A 25275-nucleotide genomic window follows, 5' to 3' on the forward strand; every position below is an offset into this window, starting at 1 on the left:
ACACACACAATACGGTAATATATGTTGAAGCACGGTACATATCACTCTACAAGGCTCCTGCCTACAATAGCCGTAATGCTCCAACAATCTATCAAGCGGTGCGGGTTCGTAGCTTAGCAAAGTCGTACTAAAGCATTTGACAGATTTTCGAGCGCTGTGTACATAAAATCGTTTCGAGGTCAGTAAACATAACCAGAATTCATACATAAGGCACACGGGATTATAAGGGGCACTGTCGATTTTCAGAAAAATTAAAGGATTGATTTTAAGTGTGCCGTATTTTCCAAAAAACGTGGTAATAACGACGGCCCGCCAGCATGTGCTACAAAAAATAGTGCTTTGTTGTGTATCTGACAGACGAAAGCTAAACCAGTTCCACACCACTGAAGTTGCAGAATTTTTACAAACCAATTCTGATTCATCCGTTTCATTCAATGATCCACTTTCGCCCTTCTCATTCTGCGTCGCCGCCATGCTTTTTCTGCCATGTGCGTATGAAAACAAAGGCACTGCGCATGCGCGTTTTACCCATATTCTATTGCGATATTTCATTTTCTTATCGTTCATTTTATATGGACATATCTGTGTATATGAAGACTGAACAAAGCCTCATCTCACCTTTACTTGTCTTCATCCTGACCCTTACTCTTCCATACCACACCAGCACCAGACCTCACCTACTATAGGTTGCATCACATGTGTGATCACACATACCACTAGTGATGGGAATTCCGGCTCTTTTTAGAGAACTGGCTCTTTCGGCTCGGCTCCCAACCGGCTCTTCAGGTTGTTTTGTTGCTTTAATTAATTTATTATTAACAACAATATAAAATCATGAACAAAAGGAATTACTTTAAAAACATGTGGTTTTATTTATACATGTTTATATATAAATATATACGGTGGCCCCTAGAGACAAAGCACGTACAAACTCCAAATAACGTAGAAACTCCAAAACACATTTCTAGCGTTTCTAACTGAACTTCCAAAACAGCTACCTAGATCACTTAAATTACACAATTGAAAGCATATGTGTATTGTTTGTGTATTTATACACAAGCACTCATATATATTCAAATAATTAAAAAAAAAAAGTTCATTTACCTGTTACTACCACACACCAAATCCGGTCGTTGGTACTTCCTGGGTTGTGTAGCCACTAGGTAACAAAAGCTCAACACTGCCCCTAGCATCCTGGAGCACTTCTGTTGTGTTTTGTACGTGCTTTGGAGTTTGTACGTGCTTTGTCTCTAAGGGTCACCGTAAATATACTTTTATTTATTCACTCCACATAAAATGTAATAAATAAATCATATAATACAAAAACCAACCAACCAAACTTTTTCCTTTTAAACAAATTTAAAATGAAACAACACAAAACACTGCAAACCACAACACAATTAAATATAAATTAAAATATGAAAACAAAAAGAAGATGCATATTCTCTGTCATATGGGCCTGCATGATTAAATTTTCTGAATCCTTTATCATCTGCAACTGAAAATAGTTGTGGATGATTACTATACCTTTCTAATGTGACGTTGTTGTCCCTGGCTCTCTTTCTCTCTCTCTCCCTCCTGCTCTGTTCCTGTGCTACTGAGAGCGTAACTACCGCCCCTCCCCCCTCTTCCCAGCGCAAGCACAAGGCTCGCGTGCAGAGTGAAGTGAAGAAAAATGCGAGAGAGAGGGTGAGAGAAAGAAAAAAAAACACCCACGGCTGGCGTCGTTCACTTCAAAGAGTCGGCTCTAAGAGCTGTTTCGTTCGCGACCGACACATTACTACATACTAGGGATGCACCGATACCGGTATCGGGTATCGGCCTCGATACCTCATTTTCTAAAGTACTCGTACTCGTTAAAAGTCCCCCGATACCACGGTCTGAGACCTGTCTACGTTTAAGCGGGCAGCATGTAAGGTGTTAATCACAGGCGCCGAGTGCCCGCCCCCAGGCCCCGAGTGCCCACCCCCAGGCCCTGGCGGCAGCTCAGAGCTGAGAGAAGGGCAGGGGAGACAAGTCAGCCGTGTGGAACTATTTCAAAGTGAACAAAGACGCGAAAACAAAGGCGGACTGCAAAGTGTGCTCAGCGAAATTGTCCAGAGGAGGCTCAAAAGGTAGCGCATTTAACACAAGTAATTTAATCAAGCACCAAAATCCCAACACGACAACGAGTACAAAGAGTTTACCCATGCTTATTAGCACAGAGGAGCATAGCTGATGCTATAGCAGTGGGACGGAAAATAGTTGGGCATTTTAAACATTCCGCCTTAGCCTACTCCCGCCTCGAGGACATTCAGGGACAGCTCAACCAGCCAATTAAGAGACTGCAGCAGGGCGTACAGACACCCTGGAACAGCACGTATCACATGCTCCAGTCCCTCATTGAGCAAAAGCGAGTGCTGGGGGTGTCCGAGCATGAACTCTCTGACTATCTCACCGCTCACCAATGGGCTCTTATGGAGACGACTGTTGCCATCCTCGCCCCGCTTTGAGGAACTAACACCAGCTGTGACTGTGCTTGTGAGACTTCTAAACAGAGAAACAGATGAGTAAATGCCTCTCAGCCCCATGTAGCAGTGTGGAAAGTGAAAGGCTTTTTAGCTCAGTGTCACACATTATAGATGAAAACAGAAACAGTCTGACTGCTGATAATGCAGAAACGCTACTTTTCTTAAAAAAAAACCCTGCCACTCACTTTTTCTCTCCATTAAGTGAGTCATCTTAGACTTGATGTTAATACCTACCTCAGTTGCACTGACTGCCACAGTTCTATGTTGGTGGATGTTGTTAGTTTATTCAAATATTGTGCACTAAATAGCAAAGATGTTTATTAATGCCCCTTGTGTTGTCCAAAGCGGCAGAGTTTACAATAAACTGAAAACAATACTTGAGTTGCACTGTCACTGTTTAAATTTTTTTTCATAATTATTTATTCTGTAATATGTTGCATACAACATGCTTTTCATTTTAAATAAATGTTCTTAATTCCAAACCAGTCCCTTGTTTTGTTTTTTTTGTTAAATTATAGGACTAAAGCTGTTACCTGTAAATTTAAATCATGTTTTTATTAAATACTCGGTATCGGCGAGTACTGAAATGCAAGTACTCATACTCGTACTCGTTTCCAAAAAAGTGGTATCGGTGCATCCCTACTACATACCACAAACTTCCCTCATATGAAGCAGCCTGCAATGTCAGCTCAGCAGAAAAACTTGTCAAGCTCCTCTGATTTGAACTCCCCCTCCATGTTAATGCTACAGAATGGAAGGATGTTGTAGTAATACAACAGGGTCCATGTAGAAGCCATCTTCTGGCCGTGGGTGGTGACAAAGCCATTGCAATGCAGACACAAACTCTGACAGCTACACACAAAATTCTAACAGCTTTAATATTTGGACTGCAGGTCCATAAATGCTTCTCTGGATCCAGGGGGTTTACTTCAAGAAATGACTCTGATATTGATTTGAGCTCTAAGAGAGGACATCAGCTGACTCCAGTTTAGGCATGGTGTTGCCTGACTCTGGGCCAGAAAACTAGGGAGAAAACTACACTAAAGGTATAAGAGGTAATGGTGTCTGCGCACGGAAAGGAAAGTAAACAGGAAAGAGAAGAAAATTGATTATAAACAAAACGCTGAATATAGTGACATTTGTTGGAGGGAAAGAAGGAACAAATGATAAAGCAAAAGATCAGAGAGGAAAATACATATTAAACAAAGATAAATAAGAAACAAGAAACAAAGATAATGAGAAAAGAGAAAGAGAGAGGGAAAATGAAAAGTGGACCAGAAAATGAAGCCCAAAACGAGTGCAGAGGAAAAGAAGAGAGGAAAAAAAATAATCTGAGAATTAAATAAAAGAAAATAGATGACAGGAAAAGTAAAGGCAAAAAAGAGGGGAATAAAAGTTTTGGGTAAAGAATGAAAAGAACAGAGGAGAAAAAAAACTTATAAAGCAAGAAGAGAAAATATCTAATGCAAAAATAGCAACACAGGAAGGGAAAGAAAGAAGGTTAAAAAAGGAAGCAAGGAAGGAGTATGAAATAAGAAATGCATCAAAACCAAAAACAGTAATAAGTAAGTGAGAAACACAAAGGAAAGAAATCAGTGGAAGAGAAACAAAAAAGTAGAAAAACATACTAGGACCAAAAAGGAGATAGGGTAAAGAAATTCAAGAAGAAGAGGAATGAATAAAAAAAACATAGGAAAGTAAAATAAGAGAAAACAAAGGAAACAGGAAAGGAATGGTTGGAAGGTAGAGGAAAGGAACTTATCCAAAACTAGAGAACTCAGAGAATGGAGGCGTGTGACATCTTCCCAACCCGTGTAGATGGGTACAAGAGGAGAAAGAACAAGAGCAGCAGGATTAGATGACAAGCTGAGGCAGCAAGCGAATGCAATAGCATCCCTTGACATGTCCTTATCTGGTTCAGAAACCCAGATTTCTTTACTGATAGCTGGCAAACCCTCAGTAATCAAAGCACAGACCTCTCCCTGTCTCTTCATCAAAGTCTGTCCACTTCTACATTCAAGTCTTCCACCACCACACTCCAGCTGTAAACTCGACTTGGATTGGAAATGCACCTTTCACCATGACGCTTACATCAAATATCAGCACCCACCATGAAATTTCCACACTGTGATGCTTATCTGTGTGCTGGCAGAGCTGCAAAGAGGATGTTAGAAGCGTGTTTTCACCCTTCCTCAGTGCAGAAAAAGAGGAACAAAAGTCACACATAATTGTGTCTGTCAGACACATCGCATGCTTCAAATTTACATGACAGTAATGGCTGTGAGGGCCGGACACCAAACAATGCGCCTTTGTGTTTGATGCAAGGTTGACATCCTCTGGCATCGCCAGCAGTGCTATCACAATCGCATTGTTCATTGGTCTAAAAATGTGGCAACGCTGTTTATCAGTCACCTATTCTGAAGCACAAGGGCCCAGCGAGTCTCACGGCTGTTGTTGTGAAAAATCCATTAAAGGTTTCCATATGAGACCAGCAGGGGTGGACTGGGGCTGAGGTGTGTGTGTGTGTGTGTTTCTCGGTGATTACCAAGGCTGTGGGCAAACACACAGCAGGATGAAGAGAATTCACACAGGACTCACATTGTCTGATCTGAGCTTCTTGGCAGGGCAACCTCCATCCACGGGATGTAGCATGTAATACAGTCGCACTTTGTTGGCATGTTTCCGACTCTGCAAGAGAAAAAAGAGGAAATGACTCAAATCTAAAATGTAAATAGGTATATACATCAAATATATTCTTGTCAAATAAATACATGGATATAAATTCAACAGTAAACAACAAGACAAAATACATGTATTTGGTTGAGTTTAAAAACATCACCCAAATGTGTGGATCAGAATAAAAAGAAGGCTAAATCCCATTGTCCCAGGCTTTGTCCCAGACAGTCACACAGTGGTTGGAGACCATTACACGAACAAATTATTGCAATCTTTTGCAACAAACTTGTGATCTTGTTGCCTTTGAAATGTTTGCTTCAAAGATGGGGCCCAAGTCTACAAAGACTTGCAATCAATAGCTGTCGTCAGGCCTCAATACGTAGGTGTGTCAAGATCGTAATAAAATGAGAATACAATGGAGTCAGCTTGCTATCAGCTTATCATTGAACAAATTGACAATTACATGCAATCTATGACAGCACAGCGATTATCGATAAATCCCTGAAAATCATAAATCTACAGTTGTCTGCTTACAGAGAAAATTACATTAACAACGTACATTCAGAGTCCAGCCAGAAATTCGTACATTTGAAACAAATTCAGAAATTTCTACATAAATGTTCAAGTAGTTGCAGCAAGATGGTAATTTGAGTGCAAAATAACACAGAGGCTTAGTAAACGTCCTATTAATTGCAAATATTTCAAGGCAAACCATTGATAACACTGCAGAAACAAGAAAAAGACATTTTCACAATGAAATGGCAATACGAAAGGGGTAAGGATGAAACCATAGAGATTTCTCCGCTTCAGGCAACTACTACTACTGCCTGTCACCCCTCCCAGGGTATGGGCCGCCAAAGGTAGAGTTTTCTGTCCTGGGCCATTCTTTCTAGGTGGTGTAAGCCCATCATTTTTGATTCTGCCACGAAGTCTCGTCGCCAGGTGTTTCTTGGGTAGCCTCTCTTTTGCTTTTTTGCCTTGGGGTTCCACCTGAGAACCTGCCTGGTGATGTTGGTTGGCGGTTTGCGCAAAGTGTACCCTACCTAGCACAATCTTCTCTTCCTCATTTCTTCCCCTACTGGGAGTTGACAGGTTCTTTCCCCTAGTTTGATGTTACTGATTGTATCTGGCCTTCGAATGTGAAGAATCCTTCTGAGACAGCTGTTGAGGAATTTCTGGATTTTGCATTTTGAGGTTTTATTTGTCTTCCAGGTTTCAGCCCTGTAAAGCAGTAATGACTTCATTTTGGAGTTGAACAGTTGGATCTTGGTAGTCAGGGTCATCTTTCTGGATGCCCAAATGTTCTTGAGCTGGATGAAGGACACTCCAATCCAGGCAAACCACTTGGTAATAATCACTGAAAACCTTGTCCAAGTTGCTCTGGTCTCCAACAAGTTGACTATGAGAACCGACTGTTCCCTTATCAACAAATACTATATATCCAAAACGTTGACATCCAGCTCTGTTATGGGAGAAATTATGTTTCACCTGAGAATGGTCAGAATGTTATTGTTCCATCAATGATAAGAGATCCCAAGTTGTTGTGAGGCCTACTGGGACACAGAGTGTCGGGAACAGAAGATATATTTGGAACATCGGATGCCCCTGCAACATATCTTCTCTGCCACAGTACTAAGAGACACCCTGTTCATGCCTGAACCACTGCTACTGACCTATTTAAAACCAAAACTGCAATATAAACTTTCCTTATATATTTTTGATCTGCCATTTATAAAGCCTGTGCTTGTACAGATGATAAATATCATGTTGAAAAACTGTCCTGTTAAGTTCCTGTGTTTCTAATAAGGCAGTTTGCTTTTAAAATATGCTTTTACAGGAAAAGGCTGAGAGATATTGCATTAACCTCCTAGGACCTGGCCTCCACATATGTGGACATCACATTTTAGGGCTGTCTAGACCAAAATACAAAATTTTACATCAGTATTTTCTGGAGCTTATTTGAAAAAAAAAATGATGTTGTTCAAACAAAAAAGAAAAACTTTCAGAACAACTCTTCTACCCTTTAGTTCTCCCTCTTGTTTCAAATTACTGGCTTAGGTTAGAGGACCCATTAAAAATAGGTGAAGGCCGTCAAATGAGGTGCACTCTTCCGATCCCTGATACTGGACTGAATTGATAACTAGTGCTCGGTTTACTGAGGTTGAAGCAGGAGTCTTCTTACCGGCAGCCCATCAATCCCCCAGGATCTGATAGCACAGCCATGACAGGAGAAAGACGGGATTTGGGAGGACAGATTAGTTCATCTGAAAATGACTCTGCTTAAGGATGTAATGCTATAGAAGTCAAGGGGAATGACACAAGGTAGGAGGAGGAAGTAGGAGGTGAAGGAAAACATCCTTGGATATTGCAATTTTTCTTTTTAAAGAATGCCACAGAGGAGTGATAGCTACAAAATAAGTCTAGTGAAGCATGTATAGTAGCAGCCTTAACAGGGCCTGATGCCTTACTCCAGCGGACAGGGGTATCAGAGACATCCATGTGTATGCATTTCTTTACAAGGGCAAACTCATCCTGCCTGGGCAGCGTGGTGAGAGCAAGCCTGCGTGAATGTATCTGTCTTGCCTGTCTGGTCTCCTGGCAGAGACACAGCAACATGAGCTCTGCTGCTTCTTTAAAAAGAAAACAAACAGAGCTTGAAAAGCAGGAAGGGCGCATGAATATTCACTCCGCACTTATCATTAAAATCTGAGCTGGTTTGATCACCTACGTTTTATATTATATCTGCATGAAAAAAAGAATTTTCAACTTTTAGCTTGAATAAATACAAACAAAGCATTCTAGTGTTATATAAAACTCTGGTCTTGATCTGTGCATGATGTTTTACTCTTTAGAGCAACAAGGGAATGTTTCAAACTGAAAGAAGGACGGAAATTTGACTATTTGAAATTCTAATTTTTTCCCAAACTTACCGATAAACTGGCTAAAATAAAATGATTTATTTTTTGGCAGAACCAGGTAGTGTGGTTTTGTTCAAGCAGTTTGATGATGTGTGAAGATATATTTTTCATCTGTATGCCAAAAGAGTCTCACATGACACTGCATAAAAGTTGGTACACCACACAAAATGTGTTGCTTTCACAATAAAGGCTTTAAAACTGTGACGAGATTATTTTTCTTTCTTTCTTCTTTTGGTTCTTTGACTTATGTGTCAAATTTCTTCTTTCTTGTTACACGTTGTACAAAAATCTCTAAAAATGAATTTGGCCATTCACTATTTCATAAAAAACATGTAAAGAATAATCGAAATATATATTGTCCATCCATCCATCTTTTTCCGTTTATCTGGGGCTGGGTTGCAGGGGCAGCAGCCTAAGCAGAGAAGCCCAGACCTCCCTCTCCCCAGCCACGTCCTCCAGCTTATCCGGGGGAATACCGAGGTGTTCCCAGGCCAGTCGAGAGATACAATCTTTCCAGCATGTCCTAGGTCTGCCCCAGGGCCTCCCCCCGGTGGGACATGCTTGGAACATCTCACCCAGGATACACCGAGGAGGCATCCATGTCACATGCCTGAACCAAGAGCGATTTAGAAGACCCTTATGAGAAGAACACCTAGGGGACAGTTCACCCTGCCCGGGATAGGGTTACCAGGGCCCTGCCCTGGAGCCAGTCCCGGGGAGGGTGTCTGAGGGTGAGCATCTGGTGGCCGGGCCTTAGTTCATGGGGCCCGGCAGGGCACAGCCCGAAAAAAGGACATGGGCCCATCTTCCTGCAGGCCCAACGCCCGCAGGAGGCATCGTAGGCATTGTGTGCCAGGCAGCTGCCAGGAGCTGAGGCCCTGGCGGACCCCAATCCCCGGCTACCAAGACTTCAATAAATATATACCAAGGAAGAAAAATGTAAATAAAAACTGGCAAAGTGTACAAAACACTAAATTTGTGCTAGCTAGCATTGGTACAATAGATAGATCAATCACATCTTACAAAACCAATCTTCCTTTTTGCTCTCCTTTTTGGAGATAAATTATCTAACACAGATGATAGTGCTGGGACAACAATCTTAACCTAAATATCAAACAGATCAAGGAGCTGATTGTGGCTTTGATGAGGATATGGAGAGACTAATGCAATCCCAGATGAGCAGGGCAGGAAGTTTAAATTCTTCTTCATGATCGTCATAGAGGACTTCATATGGTCCACACACACCAATAGGTGAGGATTGCCCAACAACGCCTGTACAATCTCTGGTGCCTGTAGAAATGTAGAGTGAGCCACAGCATTTTCTGGTCTTTCTGAGGCAGCTCCACTAAAAGCAGCGCTGTAGTATCGTCTGGTACAGAAGCAGCACCACAGAGGAATGTGGCATGTTCATAGAGTGATGAGGGAGGAAAAGCACATAACCCAACCTGTTCCCAGCCTGTAAGACTGGGAAAAGTCTGGGAAACACTACCCACCAGATTTATTAAATGGGGCTCTGCAAATTAAAAATCACAGATCTGAGAATAAAGCTGAATTGAAAAATGCTAGGTTGATTTAAAATATTTTTTATGCAGACTTTTTTTGTTAAAATCCTGCGTTTGGTGCCGTGGCCACATGTAGCTGGCTCACATTCAGCTACGGGCCTGGGCAGGCCATGTAATAATGAATGCTGATTATGGGAGAAATCCTATTCCACACTGAGGGCACAGCAGCAAGACAATCGACTAGAGTTTAACTTCAATTTCCTGTGAGGTGAGTGCATATATATGCACAAAAAAAAAACAACAAATGTAAATGGGAGGGATAGAAGATCACTCTATCAAAACATTTACTTTAGTTGGTGTTTTGAAGAAGGTGGTAGAGAGAGCCGTCTAACATGCTAGTCTAAAATGTCCGACAGTTGTTCGATCGCACTGAGATGCAGTGACTGTGAAGGCCACAACATATGATTCACATCATTTCACACTCATCAAACAATTCAGTGAGCTGTTGTGCCCAATGGACAGGGGCATTGTCATCCTAGAAAAGGCCACTCCTATCGGGATAGAAATGTTTCATCATATTAATAAAAGTGAGAACTTTGCATTGATATCCAGTGATCCTTCCCATGAATGGGATAAAACGCATAACAGAGCCAAGGTGTTGAATCGAAAAGGTTGTGGTGGAGCATCATTTGAGGCATTCCAGTGTGCCCGTGTTTGTCGGATGAGCACGGATCAATGTGGAATTCCCACAGGACAGCTGTGAAACCTCGTCATTCTTCTCATGTTTGAGAGGAAATCACTTCTCATAAACCAAAAAAAAGCTTTTTTATCTTTACCTTCTGTTTCTCATTTATATTGTCAGCATGTTTACTTAGGAAAATCATTTAATTACAAAAAAACTGTCATGCACCAATAGCCACGATCAGAGAATCCACTAACAGGAAGCACAGATGTTCCAAGAATCCACAAAAGAGACATTCCAGTGCTTCATATGAGAACTCAAATGAACAACTTGTTTATTTTACTTTCTGTTAAGTTATTTAAAAAATATTTCCAATGCTTGCGGCAAAAAGTTGTTGAAAGCATCTTAAGAGCAATTTTCCACTCTCTCTTGAAAATTTAATTAAAGTGTATATTTGAAAAGCTGATGTCATTTATGTGGGAGTTTTCATCCTGGCTCTTGCTTGTGCCAGGAGGACCCATGTAGCCTCCTCCCACTGTACTTTACCAAATGTTAAACCTGCACAGCACTGTTGCATGCATCCTTCAGAACTGCAGAACAAGTAGAGAATAAGCAGGGATTTGAACACTGTGCACACATGCTAAAGTTTTAAGAAGAGACACTCTAAATGAGAGTGTGCAAGATGTATGCTGTTGAATTTGCGTGACTGGATTATGATCATTACAGTGTTCTAATCCCCTTTGATATTGGTAGCCATGGCACTAGCTATTGTGGTTGAAGCAAAATTACTTTTTTCTGGCTTAGATGGCCAAACCCTACCCGTCCTTTCATCATCAACGTGGCTGCTGATGTGCAGAGCAATCTCTTTAGGTGATGAAGCAGCCAAAAGCTGATTCAAAAATTAAGAAAAAAAATGTGGAGGCCTGCAGATAAGAAGTCACTATGTAGCCCTAACAAATTACCAGAAGGGAAGGCAGGGAAATGTTGACTAAGCCAGTAAAAAAAAAAAAAGTACTTCTTTAAGACACAGTGCCCGTGGGAATGCTGTGTTTTCTGTGCATTGTCAGCAATGTGTGCTATCACCTGCAGGTGACTGTAAACTTGGTACAGAGTAGGGAAGTCTGGGACCCTGTCAGTTATGATGAATTGGACCTACACACAAAGCCAACATGGATATCACTGAAAAAATAAAATAAAAAAAAGAATCTCTGCAGGTCGACGTCAGCATTTGACCACGCCACATTGAAGCAGTTTTATCTATGCTGGAAGTGCAGCTGTTCTCTGGCTCACCACTTCAGTCCATGCTGAAATATCTCACTACCTCTTACATAATAGAGGGCCATACATTTTAAAGAGAGCTTCCTGATCTCTGGAGGATCCACCTCAATTATTAAATTATTATTTTTTTTATTTGATGATGGAGACTTTTTCTTGCAGCACAACATTTGTGGTTTTAAAAGAGGTGTCTCAAAATCTGGTGGACACCGTAGCTACGCGGACATCCTTCCAGGTCTGAAAAGTGAAGTCAAATTGAAAGGCCCTTTGAATTGCAATATATTTAATGACCACCAGAGGGCGACTGCTGTGGTTTAACAAACATTTCCAATTGCATGAAAGTCTATGGGAAAATAGCACTTTGCTCCTCTTCTTATAGACCTCAGTAAAAACTCTTTATGAGTTTATGGGTCATACCAAATAAAACACTGAGCCCAAATTGACAATTTATGGCCATTATAAGGGAAACAAAAATTGCCCAGGAGATGCCGATTGCCCAATGACTTGTCAGTCACAAGTTGACAAGCAAAAAAAAGCTCACCAAAAGGCTGCCTGTGGTTAATTTATTTTGTTTTATTCTGAAATTTGTTTAAAAATGACTTGCTGTTTGCTTTTAGGCATAGTTTTAAAACTAGACTGAAGTAGAAAATTTAAGGAAAATATATACATTTTCTTCCATTCCACAGATTCAAACTCAGAATCTAAAAATAACTAAACCTCAGTGGGAGATCCTTTTATGACAGGGTGGCTGAGTGCACATCTGACAGGGATGAGAAAAAAATCCATATTGCATTACCACCACATCAGTGAGCTGATCAGTGAGCCATCCCCCTCCTTTGGGCATTGTGAAGTTAAAAGAACTGATAATCCCAAAACATTCTAGCCCTGTTTTTTTTTTAAATGTAAAAACTGATCCTTGTAACTTCTTCAGTATTGAGGAAGTGTACAAAGTATGTGGTGCAAACGGGCCCCTGATTGATTGTGCTGCTGTTGATCCATCAGCCAGCCACAGAGAACAGCAAAGTTATAACAGAGAGAGAGCTAAAGTGAAAACAAATTTAAAAAAACACTGAAAAGAGTCCACTGCAGGACTGTCTGTGTGTTTCATACTCTATTTTTTTGTCTTTCAATTTTTTTTGGTGGTTTTCCCAGAGAACTGTGATGTTGCTCCCTTCCCTATTCCAGTCTGCTTGTCCACCAATCAGCACACTTAGGATTTTAATTCAATTCAATTCAATTTTATTTATACAGCGCCGAATCACAACAAGTCACCTCAAAGTGCTTTATATTGTACAGTAGATCGTACAATAATAGATTCAGAGAAACCCCAACAATCATATGACCCCCTTTGAGCAAGCACTTTGATGACAGTGGGAAGGAAAAACTCCCTTTTAACAGGAAGAAACCTCCAGCAGAACCAGGCTCAGGGAGGGGCGGGGCCATCTGCTGTGACCGGTTGGGGAGAGAGAAGGAAACAGGATAAACACATGCTGTGGAAGAGAGCCAGAGATTAATAACAAGTATGATTCAGTGCAGAGAGGTACATTAACACATAGTGAGTGAGAAACGTGACTGAAGAAGAAGGCTGCACGGCAACACATTTTAGGTGAAGACCATTCTCCGCTCACTATGCAAACAAAACTGTGTACACAGAGAGACACATTTGTGGGACCATAAATGAAATGGGAGAAGTAGTAATGTAGAAGAAAATGGATGTTTTTACACCGCGTCCATTTGCATTTTTTCAAATGACCAGCAGGAGTCAACTCTCATGGCTGCACAAAGAAATCTGGCTGTAAAAAGGACTAGGAGAAGATGGCCGTTGGTTCGCTTGATCTGTGAGCTCAGTAAACGTGCTTTATATTTTTAATAATAGACATTAGTTTCAAGTCTTATTGGATACAACACGATATTAATCCACATGATCTAACCTTTTGTCCAACACATTGGTACCCAATGAGCATGCAGCATCACTCACGGTCAGATCCATTCATTGCCTTTGCTTTCCAATCAGCAAAAAATTCCACTCAAGGCTTCAAAATGGCATCAATGGGTGATGGTCACTGTGGCTACATTCTTCTGTTATATCAAGGGTGTGTTCTAGCTTAGCAGCTAAACCTGATATTGCACCCTGGTAACTGTTTAGAAGGTTGTGGCTGTACTGGGCAACTCATTGGTGGAAATATAGATTACTCAGTATGTAATGCAATGAAAATAAAGACCTTTCCTTAAAAAAAGAATGACAGTCATGAAACACCATGGCTGTCATTCAGGACAGTTTAAATCTTAATTGCGTCGGACATGATTGCATAGACTCTTGTTAAACCCCAAGTCCAAAAAAGTTGAGATGTTTAAACTGTAAACACAAGTCAAATAAAATGCTTTGTTAATCTGATAAATGAGACTTATTAACAACAGAACATGGAAAATTATGTTTAAATGGACATTTTTCAAATTTTGATCCATCCCAACTTTTTTGAGATGCCTTACTGTCATCAAATTCAAATCTTTTTATCATTATAATGTAAAATGTCTCAGTGTAAGGATCTGATATGTTCTCTATGTTCTACTCTGAATAAAATATGGGTTTATGAGATTTGCAAAAGATTCGCAATTTGTCTTGTTTATACAAATGAAATTGACCTTATTGAATATGTATGTGTAGGGCAGAAAGGAAGGAGAGGGAATTTAAATGAATTGTACAATGTGGTTTTTGGCTGCTCACTGTGCCATTTTTCAACAGCAAAGAAGGAGATGTCTTAATTGCCATTGACTTGTCTGCAGCAACTGTAGAGAACACGCTGGTCAGAAGAACATGTGGTTGAAGGGAGAGAATTGTCTGAAAATATCGATTACCCCTCTGCTTCAGGACCACAGATGGCTGCATATTTTTTTCTCTGGGCTGTTAATGTTGGTGTGAAAAAATGACAGCCAGAAAGGGGATAGAGGCAAAAGTCAAAATCAGGTTTAAATTCTGCTTATTTTAACACTATTTTAAGTGAACACCAATAAACAGAAAGTTGTTTTTTTTCCTATAAACTAACAGTAATTCTGTACGAGATGCAGGGAACTATAAATCAGTCCTATGGTAAGGTGTACAAATTCAGACCATGTCCGACATAAATAGAATGCTTTAGTCCAGTTTACATATATTTATACCAACAACCAATGGCTGTCTCCATCACAAGTCCTTCCATTAGTACATTAGTACAGTGTGTTAGTTGACAAGTTGCCAACAAATGATGCTTTTACTTAAGAATTTTCACTATAAAAGTTTTAGTAATGTGATTTAGCTCCTTTCATTTTAAGCCATACCTGGAGAGTTAGTTTTTCATTTTATCCACAAGATAAATTAGGTTGACAGCATTCTCATCCCTGGGTGTTTACGGAGCATTAGCTGCCAAAACATCCCATTTGTCTAATTCCTTAGACCAAAAATTGTGGCATTGTTGGTCCCTCGGCTGAACCACTGCAGTATAATTATCATTTCTAGTTAGTTGTAGCTGTTATAAATCTGACACAGTCAGCTGCAGTAGTGCACCATGTAGACTGCATGCAAAGCAGCTAACTCGCCAGGGCAGATTGTCAGGAGAAAATATGATGAATCCCACATTTTTAAAGTAGGGTTATTATAGTACATCAAGCATTTAGTCCTGTCCTGTTGCTTGTCCTTCACAGGAGAAGATAAGGGCAAGATAACAATTACAATTACAATATTTCTGTCCTGGTCACTAGTCCCTAATCAAAGCGTGTCATTTGTCATAACATACTGAGACAAATTGGATGATTGAACAGAAAATAAATAGAGTGAAGAAAATATTTGATCCCCTGTTGACAAAAATTAACAGTCTATAATATTTATGGTAATTTAATATGGTAACACATTAAATTATAAACAAAATCATTTGTATATCATTGTGAAATAACTATTTAATCTCAAATTCTGGCTTCTGCAGATTGACTGTGTGCCCACGTTGCAAACAAATTACAACCAACCAACCAACCAACCAACCAACCAACCAATCAGTCAGGAGTATCTTTATCAATTAGGCCAGTCTCCAGACGTCCAGGAGGAAGCTAAAAGGATTTAGAGAGTTTCTCTAAAGTGATGTGGGCCAAAATCCCTCCTCAGATATATGAAACCCTCGTAAAAAACTACAAATATTGTCTTACCGCTGTGGTTGCCAACAAGGTTTCTACAAGTATTGAGTAACTTTTCCTTTGGGATCAAATATTTATTTCACTTAAATGTTAAACGGACTGATTCTTATATGGTGCTTTTCTACTCCGCCAGAGTATTCAAAGCCATAGCCAAAGCGCTTTTCAGTCTAACATTCACACCAATTCATACTCCAATGGATGCATTTTAGAGCAACTTGGGGTTAGTATCTCGCCCAAGGATATTTGGGATGCAGACTGGAGCAGCCAGAGATAGAGATAGAACAGGACCTGCTCTACCTCCTGGTTGTAGGTAGAGCAGCAGCAGAGCATACCACTTTTTACCTTGCAACCAGAGGTTTTTGAAGATAAAAACACTTTTGCTTTATGAACAAAGAAAGCCACCTACTGCTGATATGCATGGGACTGATAACTGATAAAAACCATTCAATGAGCAGATCACACCTGACACTGGCATTTGATATCTGTTCGAAATCCCTATATAGCTTCATATAGTTTTACCAAAACTGCTCTGATTGTAAAGCAAGGATGCTTGACTAGTTCGATTTATTGTTTCATTGTTTCTCCTCAAAGCAGTTTTCAAGAGAGACTGGAGAACTTGCCACAGCTCATATGTGGATTTAGGGTTTCTGACTGTCTGCTGTCTCTTTATGTAATCCCAGACTGACTCTGTGAAGCTGAGACGGGGACTCTGTGGGGACCGCACCATCTGTTGCAGGGCTCCTTGTTTTTCCAGTGGCTGAAAACAATTTTTCATGACTCTAGCTGCATGTTTGGGCTTGTTTTTTCCTATAAAACAAATTTGGGACAAATGAAACACCTCGGCGTGATGGGTAAAAATCTTAACAGCTGAAGCACCTGAACTTTTTCCACATCATTGTTCCATTGTTGTCATTTTGCTCTCAAATAAGAAGAGCTTTTATAACTTCCAAAAAGATAACGTTGTAGAGTATTTCTATTCCAACTTCAAGGACTTGCCCATTCCTTGCCTAAAAGGACCAGCCTGCACCATTATTGCAGCATCATCACAGCACTCAGTGCCTCCTGTCGACACCTGTTACACAACTTGGTTAACAACAACAAGAACCCTCGTTACCTCTCAAGTCATGTTTGGAAGCTTTTACCCAAATGTAACCTTGAGTGTTTCATGACTTGCACTAGACCAGTGGCTGTGTGCTTGCCTCACTGGGTCCTTCTAATTATAGCAAATCAGACGAAAATGTTGTGACAGAGGTCTTAGGACACTCTGGTCCAAAACTGAGCTGTGTTACGTACCTGGTAGCCATCCCTGGATTATTTAGGCAGAGGGTTTCTGACTGCTGCTGGACCCCTCAAGTCTAATACAAAACCTGTCGCTGTGGGGAACAACACTGCAGGCCACACTCACACAGGCAAAAATTCATGAATCATTTTGTTTACATCAAAACACCGGGTCCATGCAGGGGTTTGTGGAGGGATTACAGTGTGTTTACTCGGAAACACCACAGAGGGCTTAAACAGAGAATGAAAGAAAGTTTTCTTCAAAACAGCAAAATGCACAGAGTGGTTCAACTGCTGCAACACATTAACCTAAAAAATAAATAAATAGAAAAACTGTAGCTACCAAACATAATTGGCTTCCTTTAATTTCAGACACAGCTGTGAGGAAAATAGTGTTCACAGTCCAGACTAAAACTAAAACGAAGAAGCTCCTCAGTTCCGTGTATATGTACAGGTTCTTCAGTGTACTTCTAAAATGATACAAAGGACCCCATCCTTCTATATGATACTTAAATTGACCATCACCTCACACAAATAGCTTCTTCTACCATTATCTCTTGGGTTTAGAGATATATGTGAGACTACTGTACTTGAAAAAAACTACCATTTTTTAAAACTTTCCTGATGCTTAATGGATAGTATAGCTGAATGTCGAACATGTTCATAGTCCCAGATAGATCAGAGAAATCAGTGTGAGTGGAATAAAAATCTTTAATCCTTTGGATGAGGAAAATATGGACACTAAGGCTGAAGCATAGTTCGTGCTGTCAGGCAGTGCGCTTCCTTGTTTTCCCAGTCTGATCATTAATCAAAATTCCTCACTGTTCTCACAGAGCAACTTCATGAAAAAATAACTTGAAGCATTTCCACAATCACTTTGATGATTTATACTTTTCCTTCCATTACTTTTCTTTTTATTTATTTTCATTTTCTATTAGAGTTATTTTCACTTTGGTATGCTGCATACTGGCTTTGTAAAGCACTTTTATTGCTTGCTTATATGAAATGCCAACACCACCATGCATGAATCATCAATATAAAACAGACGGCCTGACAGAATAGTGAGGATGTTTTACTTCCTGCCTTTATGACCTCACCTGTGTTTGTGTATGGTGAGACCGTTAGAGGGGTTAAGCCATATACAAGGTGGGGGAGATTAGCCTTTGGTGAGCAGGAGGTCACACAAACGCACCCCCAAACACACACACACACACACACACACAGTGTTTTAACCTTTTGTGACCATAGGGGGTTTTACAATGGGTGGTGCTTGTATTCACTGTATTCAATAAAAAGGCAGCAAGGAAGGCTGTTTATTTGAAGCTGGCTAGGAGACAGGTGAGGAGCGCTCAGCTCGGCTCTTCCCTCAGCCTAGTAGTGCAGTAGCTACCGATGTAGCGTGCACTGCTTGCTATGAAGTAAACCCATGTGTCTTTGGGGTTTTTTATGCAACATTTGAAAACAATTTTATTTGGTTTTGAAATGGTTGTGATCAACCGCACAACGACTACGCTATGCACAAAGTGACATCGGAGTGACATCTTTATATGTCACTTTTGGACATGCAATTTTGGTCCACTGATTGGGTTGTTTTGTAACGCCAGGCAACGTCTTTTTTTAACGTCTACTGAACATCTATTGTTGATGTCTGTGGGACCTCCATGTACGGGCTACTTATAGTTGGACTTTTTCTATAGGCTTGTTTTTCAGTGTTTCCAGGGTGAAACAGTTGTTAGTAAGTTTTGTAGGTTTTGAACTTGTAGATTTATAAGGTGTGCATTCACAATACACTGATAAAATGAGTGGTTATATCCTGAGCTCCTTCTTGAGAGTATTTGGTGGAATACTATGTCTGTAAAAGTGCATGAGTTCTGGAGCTGTATCATTTCTTTTTGAAACGTCTGTGAAAAATCAGGACAGAGCATCTGGAATAAACAGCAGGAAACATCTTTTAGGATTCGTTAGGGCTGCTCGATTATGGCAAAAATGATAATCATGATTATTTTCACCGAAATTGAGATCTCGATTATTTGACGATATTTATTTAACAATGACAATGTATGGAATAACGACTTTAAAGATTGTCAAAAAATAATATAAAATAGTGTGCAAATACTGATAACAGTGCAAACATTTGCAATGTAAAAAATAAATGAAAAATGTAAACATCTATGTTTAGTGAACTTTGCAGTGTTGCTCTGTGGTGCAGCTGCGACACTGTAGCAAAGTTTACACACTATGTCTACTTGATCCACGTCTGACTCCGCGAACTCATAATGTTTCCACACCACTAAAGTTTTTTTTAACTCTCTTTTCAACCAACAGCAGTCACTCTCCTCTCCAAATAACTTCTGCTTAGCTTTCCGAGCTTCCCTCGGGTTCTCTTAATCAGCGGTCCCCAATCCCCGGGCCTCGGACCGGTACCGGTCCGTGAGTCATTTGGTACCGGGCTGCGAGAGTTGAGGCTCAGGTGTGAAATGTATAGTTTTCAGGGGTTTTATCGGTTTTCAGCGTTATTTTGTTATCGTTTTTATCGTTTACTCGGTTTTCTTGGGTCTTTTCACGTGTGTTATGAATAAATTTTCTTTTTTCCGGTACCGGTACTAGTTTTATTTTGTTGTATTTATCCGCGACACCTTAAAGGCCGGTCCATTAAAATATTGTCGGGCATAAACCGGTCCGTGGCGCAAAAAAGGTTGGGGACCGCTGCTCCTAATTGTTGTGACACGTGTTCGAAATGCAGAGAGGTGCGCTCGATTTGTCACACGGAGCAGCGCGAGAGCAAAGCACGAGGGAGAGGCTAATAATCGGCTCAGTCATTTTTAATGATCGTTGAAAGCCCAGATCGTAATCGTGATTAAAATTTGATTAATTGAGCAGCCCTAGGATTCGTGCAAGATTCAATTTAAAAAATCAATTTACAGACAATTTTTTAAAATTCTGAATTTGCAGGAAAGAAAATACATTGACTGACTACCCACAACTGATGCATGGCTTCATAAGGAGTCTGTGTACGTATAATGAGAAATGGTGGAGAACTAATAGAAGTTGGTGGTTATGGGAGCACCTGCTGAGCTTCACTTGGAATAAACCTATCCATCAGCACAACCTACATCAGTATCACTGGGAGAGGTCGAATATATTGGTCCAACACTCTCATTTCAAATCATTTCACCTGTCCTCTCGCATTTGTCACTGTAATACCTGCCAACTTATCCACTGCAGGAAAATAAACCTCACTTCAGATAGCTCATACCGACACAAGCAATTGCAATCAGAGCATAAATCACAGCAGGAATTCAATTTGTTCTCAGGACAGGAAGCAACTTCATTCTTCACTGCTGACAGTCTGATGTGAATTAACAGCAGCCACGCCACCTCATTGCTTTGATAACCAACTTGACACCTCAGATGATTACTAGATGGATTCATTTGGATTTCTTTTATTTAATGCTTTCACACTGAAAGCTGATTGGGGTTTTCGTAAACGACTAAAACTCGCTTGGCAGCAAGCCAAAGGCTGGTTTGCAGAGATCAGTAGACAATACTGGGAGCAAACCCCAAGGCTGCCGAGAGAACACTGTCAACGCTGTCAAAGTAGGCCATGCAGTCAATTCTCAAGTTCCCACTAAAAACGCAGCATCAACCACAAACAAAACCCTGTGAGATCAAAGAGAACAAGCTTGTCGGCTTAATGGACCATCCAGTATAAAAGCTGAAGCCTGTTGAAAATGCCATGAAAGCTTCAGTTATGTTTTAATGTCTTTTTGGGGAAAAAAGGGGTGTTTCAAGGAAACATTGGACATTTAGGCGGTACAATGTGCAAGTCCAGCATCTTCCTTTAAGCCTGAGGACTCTTTTGACAGCTCCTAATATTATATCTCATTCAAATTCCCCTGAGCTTACAAAGCTTTTGTTCCTCTTTCCAAGAATTTCAAGACAATTCTTCCCAAAAGCTGGACTTTAACTTGCATATGAGGGCTGCAGTGAAAGTGTTGCCTTTTTTGTTGTTGTAATCGTTTTTACTCACTAAATTACTAATCCATAAAAGAAACTGCCATAAGAACTCAATTGAAGGGCAGAGAGGTAATAATGCACCACTGCTGCAAAGCAAGAAGAACTACAGGTGTCATTATCATCTTGTAAAGCTCACCTTTCACTCTCACTGCTATCCTTCTGTCACAAATCACCCCTGACACTCTCCACCCACTCCACCCTGCAGTGTTCCAAAAAATAGTAATGTCAAAGTATCTTACTGTATATTTTACAGTTTTGTACTGTCTTTCTAGAATATCATTAGAGAATATCAAGTAGACTGTGATTTTACATGTCAAAGGTAAAATAACATAACATCACTGTAAATATAGTAAAACACAATTTACTTGTTTTTTAAATATATATTTTTTGTACATATGCATATTTAGATTGTAAAAATACATTCAGAAATGTATCATAATTTCACAAATATTTGTCTGTCATGTGAGAGAATGATCTGTTAAATCCAAATGTAATACTAAATATATAAAATGATCGAATATTAATGAGAATAATCAATAATTAAAGGAGTATTTGAATTACAATTTTGCTTAAAATTTCATGTCATCTAGGTCTGATTCAATAATTCAGAGGTAACAAGTGAAAATATAATCAATAGGAATAAAAACTAAAAACAAACATATAAAACATTGCACGTCCACGCTGTGCTAATTATATATTTTGAAAAATAAATGTAGAGGTAGGAATTGCAATTAATATAAATCTCAAAGTATTCACAATATTCCTGAACAGAAATAGGCCTCTGCACCTGGGGTGAGGGTGTGGCCATGAAAACAATGTGACATGCCATTGGATGTTGGGACACATAATAACATGACGCTAAGCAACGGCCAATGAATGTGAACTAACAACCACAAGGTCGCGGGTATGGCTGCACTGTAGGAAAAAATCCTAATATAAAAGTATTTTACTGTGCATTTTACAGTTTTGTTCTGTTCTTCTAGAATATCATTAAAGTTACGTAAATAGACTGTGATTTCACATTTCAAATGTAAATTAACGTTAAATCACTGTAATGTAATAAAACATAATTTTCATAATTAATAAATGCATATGTATCTGTCTGTACATATGCATATTTAGATACATTCACAAATGTATCATGATTTCACAAATATCTGTCCGTTATTTGAAAGATTGAACTGTTGAATTCAAATGTAATGCTATGAAAAAGTATCTAACATGATTCCTATAAGCTTGTGTTACATCACATAAGTATTATTATCATTGCTATTTAGGGCGATCGTGGCTCAAGAGTTGGCAGTTTGCCTTGTGATCAGAAGGTTGCCGGTTTGAGCCCTGGCTCGGACACTCTCGGTGTTGTGTCCGTGGTTAAGACTCTTCACCTACCGCCTACTGGTGATGGCCAGAGGGGCCAATGGTACGATATGGTAGCCTCGCCTCTGTCAGTCTGTCCCAGGGCATGCAATCCATTATTATTTAAACCAACTGTTAACTGTATATTTCTGTACATTTCCGTATTATGATTCATATTGCCACATTCATTGACCTTGTTTATAGGTAATTTCATTGTTTGATCACGTTAAAATGTTCCTAATTTAATGTCTAAAACCACTTGGAATAGGCAGAATCCCATGTAAAATTAGCGCAACAAACTCTATTTTCATTACTGAAAATAACTATTTTCATGAGAAAGTTACTTTCTGTTATGTTACGGTAGTATTTTGGTGCCCCAGCTGCTGGAATATTACCATTTTTTTAAGACAGTGTGCCTTCACTCTCTTCATCACCTCTCATGTATGTTGTATGTTGTTCTGAATGGTAAACTTCAGGTATTACAATTTGGCTACCTTGCATTTCCACTGTTAAACCAGGCTGCTATCATTCACATACATATTTGGTCTTGCTTTTAGTCAGGGCTGGATCAGGTGACCCTGAACCCTCCCTTAGCTATGCTGCAATAGGTCTAGGCTGCTGAGGGCATCCCATGATGCACTGAGTATTTCTTCTTCACTCACCTATTTTAACTCTGTATGTTTATACACCACTCTGGATTTAATCATTAACTAATTTTATTTTTTGGCTCTACTCCACAATGTGTCTTTTGTCCCCTCCCTGAGCCTGGTTCTGTCGGAGGTTTCTTCCTGTTAAAAGGGAGTTTTTCCTTCCCACTGTTGCCAAGTCCCTGCTCATAGGTGGTCTTCTTACTCTTGGGGTTTGAATTGAATTGTATTGCTATCACTAACTTCCTTTACTTTTTTCTCCAAAGAATGCCTCCACCTCTCCAGGTTCTCTTTCCTCTATTCACTACTCTCACTACAGATTACAATGTCATCTGCAAACATTATAGGCCTGACCTCATCAGCCAGTCGGTCGATCATTATTGCAAACAAGATGGGGTTAAGAGCCGATACCTGATGTAATCCAATCCCACCTTGAATCTGTTGCTCCTACTGCACACCTCGCCACGGTCTTGGTGTCTTCATACTTATTCTGGACCACATTCACATACTTCTCTGCCACTCCTGATCAACTCATAGATTACCAAAGTTCCTCTCCTGGCACTCTATCACATGGTTTCTCTCCAGGTTTCTCTCTCTCATGGTTTTCAGTTGTTGAATCTAAATTGCCCATGGGTGTGAATCGTTGTCTGGCTCTTTGTGTTAGCCCTACTGGTGGCCTGTCCAGCGTGTACCCTGTCTCTCGCCCTACGGTAGCTGGAATAGGCCCCAACCCCCTCCTGTGATCCTGATAAATAAAGATTGACTGGAAGTCCCTGTCAAGACTCCATAATTGCCATTAACTATAATCATGATTGTAATTTTCTCTCTTTATGCTAATGATTCTCAGCATCCTCTGTATTGGTACACTGCAGCAGTGTCACAGCAGCCGCAGAGCACAAAACTTTCATGGCACACAACAAACAAATTGTACCAAACCATCAAAAAGGCGAGATGCAATGTTGAAAATTGGGCTTGTTGTTTGGAATTTGTGACTCACAGAGCCAGAAGCACATGTGTGTGTGTATGTTTGCCTGGGATTATGAGCTGAGTCACAGCGAAACTGTGAGGAAATTCAATCTATTTGCAAGTGGAATATGCATCTCGCGCTCTTTTAATTTGACGCGCATCATGGGCTAAACGTCTCCCTGTCAGGAAGATTCTAGGCTGTTCGGAACTCGTTTAATCATCTTTCAAGAGCCAAAAGGACTGTTTCACCTACCTCTCTCTCTCTGCCTCTCTCTCCCTCTCTCTGCTTTAAGGACGGGCTAACAACTGATCTCGCAGGACTCTTTCTATTAATAACCACTCCTTCACTCCTCTGTTTCCCAGTGAGACAGCCTCATAATTAAACTGTGTAAACGCCGCTGCATTAGTGTTTTTTGCTTACCAGGGAAGCTTTGGTCCACTTTTCATTGTGCCAACATGTTTGGAAGCGTTTTTAATCTTCTTCTTGTTTGTGCTGTTATCGCATGGCACGGAGAGACAGACTCCTGAGGAGCTTACAATTGTCTTTTACTCTTTAATTTAATAACAAAGACTGATAATGAAGCAAAGTCGCTTTACTGTTGATTATGTTTTCCAGTGATCACACTTCAGGTTGAGTGGAACAGCACTTTTCAGTCTCATTTCTCTACTGTAGATTAGTTTCTGCCAGCACTAGAAATGGCTAATATTTCCATGCCATTAACTCCAAAGCCTGTGAAAATGACAGGAGATGACAGATGGGGGCCATGTGGACATCAGTCTTCCAGATGCAGACAAGAGCATCTATAAACTCTCTGACGCACCTGCTGCAGGTATTAGGAGACCTCAACACTCGGCTAATGATGCATGGGAGGTAATTACAAAGGGATCACAGAAATTAGTTTCTTTCTTTATCAGACAAACACATGGGCCAGGGCCAGGGCTGCACAGAAACTGCTAGTGTATGAGGCACCAGGAATTCATGAGTGAAAGGCCTTTCCATGTGACTCCACTGACTGCATCAAAATCTGTTCATGAACTACCAAAGATAAAAACCTTGGTGGTAGTTACTGCTACCATACGTGTCTCCAAGAATGCATATTGTCACTCATGATAGCAGCTGGTAGAGATCCTTCCTTTGCGCCTCTTTGGAGTGATAGAAACAACTAGTACTCACACTGAACTACAGTGATTTACTAATCCTCTCCCTCAAAAAATCAATACTTGTAGAGGTCAAACTGAGCTGCATGGAAAATGCAGATTACCTCGTCAATAGCTGACACACTCTCC

The 25275-nt window shown here is 40.2% G+C and overlaps 1 protein-coding gene across 1 annotated transcript in view; it reads right to left on the reverse strand.

Moving 5' to 3' along the window:
* The window catches only part of zmat4a (zinc finger, matrin-type 4a), a 188942-nt gene that overhangs the window by 119533 nt on the left and 44134 nt on the right, over positions 1-25275 (reverse strand). The window contains exon 3 of the mRNA XM_035910658.2: positions 5109-5198. Coding sequence (XP_035766551.1) covers positions 5109-5198 — 90 coding nt within the window. The remainder of the gene's footprint in view (positions 1-5108; positions 5199-25275) is intronic.

This window comes from Neolamprologus brichardi, chromosome 12, assembly GCF_056152115.1.
Source record: "Neolamprologus brichardi isolate AB-2024 chromosome 12, ASM5615211v1, whole genome shotgun sequence".
NCBI classification, from domain to species: domain Eukaryota; kingdom Metazoa; phylum Chordata; class Actinopteri; order Cichliformes; family Cichlidae; genus Neolamprologus; species Neolamprologus brichardi.